The following is a 12083-nucleotide window of genomic DNA, read 5'->3' as shown; positions in this document are numbered from 1 at the left end:
GACAGACGTTATGAAGTGATAAAATAAACTACCATTTCCTCAGTGTTTTAGCTCTCCAGTGGAAGAGCCAAATTTGCTCCTCACGAAGGAACTCAATGGTAGGTGGATAAGCGTGAGGAGAAAAGCAGAGATGCCTCTTTCAGCTCCTCTATAAGCCACAGGATGTGCAGAACTATAAAAAAGTGGGGAAAAAGAGAAGTGGAAAAGACATTTCTACAAGGATTGAAAGGATTCCTGGAAAGAAGAGGGGCAATTAACACACACATGGAAAAGCTCCTCATTTAGGACGACATTACTAACTTCCTGTTTTGTCTTTGGTCACTAGAAGTATCTTTATAGGCAGCATTAAAAAAAGGAAAGAGCCAGAAAGATTAAAACTCACATGTAGCTGTTCCCTCCGTCTTAGCACACTTGTTAATCCCACAGGTCTTGTTGAAGTGAAAAGACAAATACAAGAAAGAAAAGGTGATGGGAAGAACACACACTTCATTACAAACCGGTACTTGACATTTCTCTTAGTTACAGAAAAGTTTTAGGACACTGGTGACTAATATAACTCCCTAATCCTTGGCCAGCTTCAGAAACCTTTGCCATAAGGTCAAGGTCAGGACAAGGTTAGTGCCTTAATAAAAGAGGGAATATGGCATCTTTAATGATTGCTTCTGGCTGTTTTCCTCCTTACCTATAATAATGCCACAGTGAGTGTTTGCTTTCTTAAAGTGATGCAGAGCCCTTTGCTTTACCTGCTGATGGACCCTCACTGCCCACCCCAGGGCACAGCCAGCGACCTGGTGGATGGATGTTTCATGCTGAAGACCACAAATTTAGGGCGGTCTTCACAGGGAAGTTCAGTGAAGGTGGAAGAAGAATCCTGTTAGCATGCAATTGCATAGTACCTTAGATAACCTACTATTTATTTTAATGTTACCCACCTGAGGGAGGCTCCGCTAATGAATCTATTTTTGTAGTACCATAAAGGTTGAAGTTTAGAGCTAAGTTTAGAGCAGAGACGTATAAAAAATGTCAAACCAGGAAATGGCTTAATGAAAGCAGAGTGTAATCACAGCAAATTACAGGGAAATTTCTATGGGATTACATTTTGCATTCCCCAAACAAGCAGAGGAATTCATTTCACTTAGAGTTGTTCCATTTTGCTGAGAATTCACTGTAAGGATATGCCATGTAAGTAACATAATGCAATGCCATACAAGCTGTCTTAAAAGTTACAGTCTAAGATGCTTTTCAAAACGGAGTTCAGATTTCTTCCCACTGCAGTCTATGGAAAAATAGCAAGATATGCCACAAAATATCACAGAGAAAAAAAAATAATGATAATATTAGGAGGAATACAAGGCAATGTTTTATTTTGTGGCTACTAATAAAGAGGTCCCTTTCTAAACTCCAAGTTTAGAAACCAACCAGCAGTGGATGTGGTAGGGAAGTTTACCCCAGGAGAAGAAAGCTGATATTCCCAGGGTGCTTCCAAGAATCACTGCAGAATTTAATCTCTCCCCACTGGCAAACCCAGATTTGCATTTAGGACACGCCCTGTGGTCAGCACCTCACCTAGCTGCCTTGAACACCTCTGAAACAGTATTATACAGTTTGCATAGGTATGTACAGTATATACACCTTCCTCTCCCACCCTGCAGGTTATCTTTCTTTCCCCCAGGCTTTACAGTCCACAGTCCAGTAACAAATAAAAGCAGTTTCACATTGCTTTTTACCATATGTAGTGATTTTCTCTACTTTTCAACAGGTCTCCAACATGAGAAGAAGCTGGGAACTTTTGACCTCACTCCGTTACTATTGCACAGCTCTGGATGGTTAGTGTAGTGGAAAAAACATGTTGACTTTTGGGTAACAATGTCACTGCAAATCTCTCAAGGCTAATTCCTGATGACAGCCTCTGTAAATACACTGGAACGTGCACAGAGCCGTGGCTTGGCCTTATTAAAGGCAACACAAGTTTCACCACTAAATTCAGCAGGACCTTGAACTGGTCCATAATGAGTAACATGAAATAAGATCTCAGTCCATAAGGCAAAAAAAAGACGAGAAAGAAGCATGTGAACAGGATATTGTGTATTAACTGTAAGGAGAGGAAATTCATAAATCAGAAGCGTGCCATGCATCTGCTTAAAATGACCTGGGACTATTTTACAGATAAGGTCTATATGATCTGCTACAGAGCAGTTACCCTTTCTGAGGAGAGGATTTTGCAACAGAAAAAGCCTCTTATATTCAGCTTTTCATAAGTTTATAGAAATGGATTCAAAAGGGAAAACAAGATCAAAGACCCCATGGCTGTACAGTTTTAACACTGTTAAATTTTACTTACCAATGCTTTGGTGTTTTAACCCCAAATTATTCCCCCAAATTTTTACATTTTCTACAGCACTAAGCCACAGAATTGTGCTGTCCTCCCCACTCTGCAAGCTTGGAGGGAGGGACGGGAAAACAAACAAAATCTGTCTGAAACATTTTGCAATCTTTGCCTCACTACAAGTGGTGTGGACTGACCCACGTTTTGCTAAAAATTAATGGTGTGCCTTCTTAAAGGACACTAGGTAGAAATATGGCACCTGCACCTGTGGCTCCCATATTTTCATCTACAAAATCCCAGACAGAGTTAAAACATACAGTATTTTTTTCAACTGCAGTCAGCTTTCCACACCTGTGCTGGATGCATAGGTTGAAAGGGCAATGTGTACATAGTGGCCATTTTTCCACGCACCCCAGCTGGAGAGGCAGAGATGCTCTGAACAGCCGCCCAGGCAATCTGGATGGGACGTATTTCTAGGCACAACCCTAACGCTGTTACCGTAGCAAATCCACACTTAGCAGCTGGTACAGCGCCTAAAATAAATTCTGAGACTACTGATTTAAAACCAGATCATCTTATACTGATACCATCCCTGTGCATTCATGGGTCGGCTTTCCACAGGTCAATAGACCCCAAACTACTTTCGAACTGAAGATCAGCTTCCCCCTGTGGTGTAAAGTATTTTGAGACTCAAACTGTGCAAGACACGGGGTAAGAGTTGCAATTGCAAGCTTGGCCTTCTACGAAGATCTGCTCAAGCGCAGCAGGGACACCACCTCGTGCTCCAGACCATGCCCAGCTCCTGCGGCGAGGCACAGCGGAGGGTGGACCATGGACCAAGTAACTGGTTACTTCCCAGGCTGGGAGTAGGAAGATGACATCTCATATACGTGAACAGGAGACGTAACAGCAGGGGAGCTCGAGGCTGGTGTCAGTGACTCATGTCTCGTGCCTAAACTTGACAGATCAAGAGACTTCTGATCTCCCAGGAAAGTCTTTGCTAATTGTTGTACAGAAGCAAAAATTCAGGGAACCTTCTAGTTTTTTGTTTGTTTTTTTTTTAAAAGCACAAAAATTGGCACATTAAGAAAAAGAAGGTCTTCATGGAAAGCTAAATCAAAACCCAGAACTCATTTAGCCTCTCCACTTCCAGCCAAGGCTGAATTCAGGAAGAGAGAGCAAGCAAGAAAGAGAGAGCTTAGAAATGAAAATAAGAATGTTTTCATTACCTTTTCTGCAAGCCAGCCTAGATGCCTAATCTCTCGACTTCCAGCAATCCCTGTTTTACCCAGCTGGTCTCTGACCTCTGCAATCACCTTGGGGATGAGCTCATTGACACTGGAGTGGATGGCATTGAACCAGGCTTGGGCTGTAGCTGAATCCTTACTCCTGAGCACCACGGTGTGCTTGGCATCAGGTGAATGAACTTCAATAAGTCTAGAAAAAGCGGGGGGGGAAAACATTATGTTCACTCAGATACCGTTAGGCGGCTAAATTTATTATCTCGCTTAGTGTTAGCAATGACTTGAAAAGAAGGATACTAATATCAACACCTAGCACTAAAAACTTACCTTTACAACACCTGAATAGAGTAGGATCATCTTAACTGAAGCCAGGTCTGTACTGGCATCACAGTAAAATCCTTGAGAAGGGATTTGCCAGTGCTGATGCAACCCCACATCTAGCATGTCAATGGGACTTTCAAATATAAAGGCAAGAGGAGCATTTACCCATTAACATTCACTGACACGGCAACCCCCAGGAACTGCACAGGAAAAGACTGCAGAGAAGCCAGGGATAAGCTGCTGCCTTCTTTAGCTGGATATCATGGCACATCCAGAGTTTCTCAATGAGTTTATTTTACACATACAGAGCTAAATGAAAACCACCCTCATCCCAAATGGAGGAGTCTTCTCAGGATTGCACTGTGGTTTCAGAGACACCACTAAGCATCAACCAGAAGCCTAGCGTAATTGGCCTTCTCCAGGAGCTACCGATGTCCTCAATGCTCCATTTAGATCCTGCTACCAGCGGCAGCAAGAAAGTGCTAACCGCAACCGTATGATTGCTGCTGGCAGGCATCTCTTACAGTTTTCCAAACTCCTGTGGAGAGAGATGATTTTTTCCCCGAAAACATGCTTACTAGACCATCCTGCGGGCTTCCACCCCACCACTGTGGTTTGAAAAGCACAGGCGAACACAGCTTCCAGGAAGATGAATCCTGTCCATCGTGGTTATGGGACCTGTGCCAACACCTTTGCTAACAACAACAACAACAAAAATGCTTTGAGAGGCAGCTGCAGCTATTTCAGCTCTGCTCTTGGTGAAGTTATTAGTTATTAGTGGGGCTTTGTGTGCTCTTTATAGCTTTGTGGGCCACTTTTACTTGAACATTTGTTAAATAACCCATTAAGTAATAGTCTGGTTTATCTTTATGTAGTGATTATAAAACCAAGCCCTGGTCACTGCCCATCACTCAACTCCGTATCACATTTGTGCTTTTTCATTATACACATACAGTGACTGCCTCTGAATGTTACCCACACAAATTCGACCTGGGATCTGAGCCTAAGCATGTACTTCTGTCCCGTGTATTGCTGCCCGATCTCTGGGACACACAACGACTCCTTTCTGTAGCAGAAAAGTAATTAGTTCAGTGGAATTTCAAAGTTGAGATTCAAGACAGTACTGTAATGCAAATATTTGTTATGCAATTACAAAATCCTGCAATTTGAAGTTAATGAACAATTAAGAGGTTTTAATTAATTGGTTAAACCAGATCAGAATCCAGAACAGAGGGTGACTCGATCTGTGCAGTTTTCTGGGGCTGGAAGAGAGAGGACCGCTGGTCTCATGTTTGTCCATTTTGGGAAGGGGAGGTCTCCACGTAGACACTGCTCTAAAGATAGAAAAGGTCATGATTTTCCAAACTCAGCAGCTGAACTGTTCACGGTCCTAAATCACTGTTTGGATAGCTTAAAAAGTGGGTTGATTTTTCAGAAAGCGCTGAACCAACACAATAACGCATGTTTCCTCGGTAAAGCTGCTGGAGGTCAGCACTGTCTTAAAATAAAGGCTTTTATTTAGCTGCTCCAGGATGCACTGAGGATTCAATCATCTCAAGTACCGAAAGGAAAATTCTTTGTCAGATGATCCAGGTCTGGTGAATAAGAAAACTATGTTTGTAGATAGGCACGATCCCAATCACACTCTGATTTTTTCTGAACTGCCAGAAAAAGCTGTCTCCCCAACGGTTATGATTTAGACATTTGTGTCCGATGATCATTACGATCATGCACAGCTACCACACTCTGGTCTGTCTTTCCAGAAACACTGCTCTCCCACTGTTGTATGAACTTGAGTTTGAACTCATTCTTGTAGGCAGCTACCAATGGAAACAAACTATACAGTCTTGGATTTTCAAAATACATTGTCGTAATCGGTGAAACATTGCTTATTACTTAGAAAACACTTTTTGGCACGAGATCTCACGACATTTTACAAATGAGGTCAGTGACAGCATTCCTGTTTCACCACCCAAGAAGTGGAGGTGGTGGTTCCCAGATGAGGCAGGGAACAAGCCAGAAGCATCACTCAGTATTTTCTGCACTGTAACTCCCATTTTAATACTTCTTTTAAAGAGAAAAAGTATTTGGACAGCACAGCAGTATTGTGCTGTTTTTGAAAAATGTTAATGCACCGTATGGATTGTGTGAAACAATGCTCTTTACAAAGCCTGTGGTTTCTATAAGGGAACTCCCACCTCCAAAGTCACTGTGTATCATGCAGTAAACGAAGCGCTGAACAAGGACTATAAAGACACAGAAGAATGTGCTGCTTTTTCAGTTGCAAAGGAACAGCAGCAAACCTGTGTCATTTCTTTTTAAGTTAGAGTTGTAGCAGGCTTTGGTTTAAAAACAAATTATCTAGAATTGAAAAAGCTTCCAAATGGCAACTCGTTTCCCTCCAATTTAGAATACACTTAAATGCTTACTTAAAGCAAGTGAATTAACATACAAACAAGTATTTTGCTACTTGGGCCTTCATCAAAGTGTATTTCCCTTGATGGTGGCTATTTAAGTGTTTCTACAAGAGTTGTGTCCCCTAAAATAATGAACATTTAGTTAGCTCTTAACAATTCTGTTTCTAAACTATGCATATTCTAATATATACACATTCTACTGTGTAGAATGTATATATTCTAGTATACATATGCACACACACATACTGAGCCATGCTTGCAAAAATGCTTTTAAAATGTCATCCCTCAGCGCCTTCTAATGGGGCTATTTTGGGGACTGCTTGTCAGTCATCAAAGTTTGATGGTGATGCACTAACAACTGCAGAAAGTCTACCTTGTTCCCTGAGCTGAGTGACAGGAAGATTGGACAATATTGCTACACTTCTCAAAAGTGAGTTCAAAACGAGAATAAATGCTACATTGACAGCCCTGAAACTGAATCCTTTTATCCACCGTGCTGGTCCAGCCTGCAAGCATCGTTCCTGTGCAAGGGCTAGGTAGGGTACTTTTTATTCATACCAAAAGGACAAAAGTCTAAATCTTCAACTGCCTGAACTTTGCTACTGGCTATTTGCTATAAGATCTGGGCACTAAATTATCTTTAAGAAACCAGGCTTACAGATTTCTGCTCAAGATCCAGGACTCCCATCTCTGCAGCCAGTTGGGATGGAGATACTAACAGAAATTTAAAATCTTCCCGGAAACCCACGGGCTCCTACTACAATCAGATGCAGAAAGCGCTCCATCCCTATAAACTCCTCTTTTCTGCCTTTCAGCCTACGCTGCTTTGATTCACCAGTCCATTTGGATGATGCTTTTTGTATAACAGCTGACTGATCGCATTTCCATATTTTTTGAAAAGCAAAAAAAGGCCAGTGACCTTAGTAAACTCCAACACTGAAACACTTAAATGTTTCCAGCAGTCCAGCCATTGTAGCTTTGATTTGTTCCTTGGCTAAACTGACCACCGCTTACTGACTTGCTTATCTGCAGTTCAGTGATAAAGTTCCCTTAATTCCCCACTGAATTGAAATATTTAGGGCAATGCCACAGCTGTGTTTATTCTCACACTCCACCACAGTTATGTAAATACTGCATATGGAGCTGTTTCTGATAAAGCCCATACCAACCCAAAGGAATTATATGTTAGCTCTAGATGGCTGCCAAGATGCGCGGCATCTCTCCAGCTTGGCAATGCATATGAATGATATCACATTTTCTCAGAGATCATTTGGCAAACCTTACAATAAAAGAGTAATTTTCTCTCTCCTTCTCAAAGAGTCCCAGTGAGCTGAGGAGTGTTTCCAGCATCCCCTTCTCCACCCACAGAACATGGGGGTGACACAAAACCCGGCGCCTCCAAATGCCATAAGCTTGCGCGTAACAGGCCAAACCTCCCTCCCTCACTGCATCATCCAGAGCTTTTACTTTACAGAGGATCAGAAGAAGTTGAAAGCAAATGTTTGATAGACCATACTCATTCCACATTTGATAAGGCTTCTTTCTGTAGGAGTGTTCATTATCTAAGAAATACCTTTTATCAAATCTCTTGAAAGCACTTTTCCCACCAGCATTGGCTCAGGACCAAATCAGGCACTGATTTACACTTTGTGCCTTTTCCCGGGTCAGATTATGTATTCAGTGACTGATTATAGTGTGGAGTAAATCCCTTGAAGTTAATGATAAGCTGGAGCCAGAGTTATTCGAGTCCATTACGCTACTTTGATTTTGCACTGGCATAGCCACGAACAAAACACTCTGCCACTGACTCTGCAAAATTAAAAAAGGATCGAGGGCCAAACTGCTCACTCCATCTCCTCCATCATTGTATGCACATGAAACCATGGTAAGTAATTTTGTTATTTCTGAGAGTACAAACACAGGAGGCTTTCCAGCATAAGGGGGGGATTTAGAGGAACACAATCCGAGATTATATTTAAATAGTTGTAAAATAAGTAAAAAACCCTGTTAAGGTTCTTTTTCAAATCTACATGCAGCATCAGGAGATGAACCAGGAATAAAATACATTAAAATTAAGCATGGAAACTTTGGGTTTAGTCTGCAAGAAAAATATTCCATAGAGACACTGTTAGGCTTGCAACAAATTCCCCAGTATACACTGAAGAAGCATCTTCATTTGATGCATCTAAATGGAGCTGAAAGCAATTTTACCAAGGGAGCGTTATTTGTTAATCAAGTGGAATTTGTCAATGTGAAAATCTCTTGGTCCCCTCGCCATCACAAGGATACCCGGTGTATTAAGTTACTTGCTGACTTTCAACTTACAGTGGTAAAAACGATATAGTTACTTGTTTCTTGGGAGCTGGACTGGCCTGATGTCCAAACAGAGGGTGTATATATCACTAATGAGCTGTCACCGTTGAATTCGTTACTATTTGCTGCCAGCTGGGCTTTAATAAAAGGGATATCAGCAGAGTTGCGCTGCATGCAAGTGAATGAAGGATTTGGTTCTGCAACAGACTTGCTCACAATGCTGTGTGCCTATGCCGACCTATCTGCAGAGCACATCACATGCTGCCTTCTCTACCCAGAACAACAATAAAAGTAATTTAATAGTTTTTAAATGTCTATGGATGTTAAGAAGGAGAATTCTTTCCCCGCATTGCCCAAAAGCCTCTTATCTTTTTCCTTCCTGTATTTTTCTTTCATATTCTGGCTGTAATAGGGCTGAATGTTGGTAATGCAGGAATACACAGTCCAGCCCTCTTCACAGTGGATTCAGCATCAAACAATGGCAAAAGTGCTGTTTCAAGGAGCAGTGGAGTCAGTTACTTAGGGGGGAAAAAAAAAAAGAATGAATTCAGACTTATAGTAGGAATTTGATTTAACATTTAAAAGATGCTGCCTGAAACTTTAAGACCAGAAGATGTTGTGATTGGTGCAGTCAATACATTGACCACAGCTCCCTGAAGCAACTCTTTCACAGCAAGATGGAAAGTGTATTAATGCCAGGGGAAAAAAAAAAAAAGCGTGTGAAAGCTGGAAGTGACAACAGGGTATTAAACTAGCAATGTCTGCACGTACAACTTAAGCACTAAAGCTCAGCCTCAGTATCTACCAACACTGAGCTGGGGCACCTATGATGGCAGCCCATCACCCGAGGCTCCCACTGTGGCTATAATTTGTAATTTGCTGCCATACAAGTGACTACAGAAGATGCAGGAGAGAGCAGCTTCAAATACACCAGCTGAAAATCCTGCTTGTTGATTAACAGCAGGTCAGGCCAGATCAGAGCTGTAAGACTAAAATCCAATTTGCGGACCCGCTGATAAGGGAGGGAAAGCCCAGCACTGAGCGCAGCACAACAGCCAGGCAGGAAGAAGGGTCTCGAGGTTGTCACTGGCTCCAAGCCATAACACAGAGACTGCGGGGAGAAGGAGCATGGCAGGAAACTGAAACCCTTGCATATCAACTTTCTTTGTTTGGCGGATCTCAAGGGTGTTAAAATTGCTCTCCAACATTATTTAGCGGCAGCTTGGATGTCAGCACTTACATACCTTTACATACAGACACGCATAAAACATGCAACTGCCCTCCTCTGTCCTGCCCTGCAGCACTCACACTGCTCTTCCTTTCCCTTTAGTCTGCGACACATTTCTTCGAGCATTTCTCTTTCTCCATCTCGTCACTGCTTTGATTTTTCTCTTTTTTGCAAAAACGTTCACTAAGTCTGCTGCAGTTTTCACTCTCTTGGTTCATCGGTTTGCCTTGTTGGTTGGCTTCTTTCTCCATCACCTCTTCTTAAGTTGTTCTCTTCCCTTCCCTCCATGCATTTCTCAAGGCAGTTTCTTTTTCTTGTTCCCCCTCCCCCGATTCATTTCCAGTTCCTTTGCTCTTATTTCTATTCCCTCAGCTCAATCCTCTATAGTTGAAGCTGGTTGGAAAAATCAAAATTCTTTGACTTTTTCAAAACTCCTTAACTGAAGCAAAACCAAAATATAACACAAAAACCCACCAGCATATCTTCTTTTTCTCCATTAACTCATTATTCAAATATTTTCACAGAAAAGACAGACTTTGGTTAAAAGTTTGTTAATCAAAAATCCAGCTGAAAGTGTTCTGCCAGCTTCGATTACTGCCACCTCCACACCATGCACATGCTTCCTCGTCACCCACTCACCGTGACACATTTTATTCCTGTCAGGCCACGTTTGGTCCCATTCACACATAGACACACATACATACACGAAGTTTTATTTATACTCACATATTTACATGCATGCACAGACACTTTTTTTGAGTAACACGTGCAGGAGCCTTGCCCATTCCCATTTGATTTGTGCTGGAGATGGGAAGGACATCAGGAGCTCGCCCAGAAAGATGGGGAGGCGAGAAAGCCCCATGTCATTATGTCAGGGGAGAAGATGCGACTTGTTTTTCAAGAAATTGAGACATGACTAATCCCTGATTCACCAAGACCTGCACAGATTGAAGGTCAGTCACAACATGCCATAACTATCCAGTTCTACACGGGTATCTCAAATACCCTGCAGGAAAACTCAGTGGTTTCCACTGCGTCCCCAAGTCCCGGCACATTCCCCCAGCAATTCACTTCTCAAACTGTCACCCAGCTACTACAGCAGGTCCTCAGGACAGTAGAAAGCTATTTTAACATGATTTAACAGAACAAAAATTAAACCTGAAGTAAATAAAAGTAAATGAACAACCAAAGTTCAACCTAGTTTGTTGATGTGTTTGTGTAAATTAATACCCTTGAGGTTGCTCTGCAGAAAATGGCCTTTGAGTTGTTTGGTAGGGTTTTTTTTCTTCCAAAAATCTTGGCTGGTGATCTGACTCCAAAGAGACTAAACCACTCCTCTTTACAGAAGGGACAGTCCTACGGAGATGTCTGATCTCAGTGTCCTTCCAAGAAGGCTGAGAAGAAACTGAGGCTAAGATGTAAGTTGGTATGACTGAGAGCAAAACCGATGACCTATTTGGCTGGTGGAGAGTTTCACAAATAATGGAAAATAACTATTTCTAATAATGAAAAAACAAAATTAAAAATTCACCCTTTCTGCCTAGAGGCTTCAGAGCTCCAGCTCCTACAGGGTTGAAAAACGGCCCCTTAGCAAGACAGATGATTGCAGCTTCCAAAATGCATCAGCAATTGCAGAGCTGCCCAAAAAGCAGATGATGTAGATGACAGAGGACTGTCAGACAGCCCAGCCTGAACCAGTTATTAACTCTAGCAGTTAATGATTTGCCCCAAAATTCTGTTAGATAAGAAGAAATGCAGTCTTAGGGGTCTCTCATCTGACAACCCTAGCCCTGAATGCATTGACCCTACCTACCAATGAGGGTCCCACAGCCATGCAACTCTTAGAGAGGACATGTTAATGTATCAAGGAGGAGGAGGAGGAGGCCTTCCCCATCGCCCAGCCATTCATCCATCCCACCACTCCACTTCTCTCCCCCACACCCCAACTCCTTCCCTCTTCTAGCCTCAGGGCATTGAAGGGGATATTATAAACGCCTTTTTAGCTAAATCACCTAACTTCTCTCAGCTTGAAAAGAAAGAACAGTAGATAAATCTCAAGTGCTGCCTACTTGTTCATCCCTTCCAGTAAATAGCAGATTTGAGGGGCAGATTAGTGGTTACAATACCATAAACAAACAAGAACATGACGAGAAACATCCAACTTTACACAAAAGGAGTAACAGTAAAATAGTTTGGAGCTAAGGTTAAAACCCCACGTTTTCCTTGATGTTAAA

General features: G+C 42.1%; 1 protein-coding gene across 1 annotated transcript in view; it reads right to left on the bottom strand.

Moving 5' to 3' along the window:
- The window catches only part of SNTB1 (syntrophin beta 1), a 116799-nt gene that overhangs the window by 37250 nt on the left and 67466 nt on the right, over positions 1 to 12083 (bottom strand). Inside the window, exon 3 of the mRNA XM_075141230.1 lies at positions 3556 to 3763. Within this exon, the coding sequence (XP_074997331.1) occupies positions 3556 to 3763 (208 nt within the window). The remainder of the gene's footprint in view (positions 1 to 3555; positions 3764 to 12083) is intronic.

Source organism: Calonectris borealis, chromosome 2 (assembly GCF_964195595.1).
Source record: "Calonectris borealis chromosome 2, bCalBor7.hap1.2, whole genome shotgun sequence".
In the NCBI taxonomy this organism is placed as follows: domain Eukaryota; kingdom Metazoa; phylum Chordata; class Aves; order Procellariiformes; family Procellariidae; genus Calonectris; species Calonectris borealis.
This window is presented reverse-complemented; position numbering and strand designations above follow the sequence as displayed.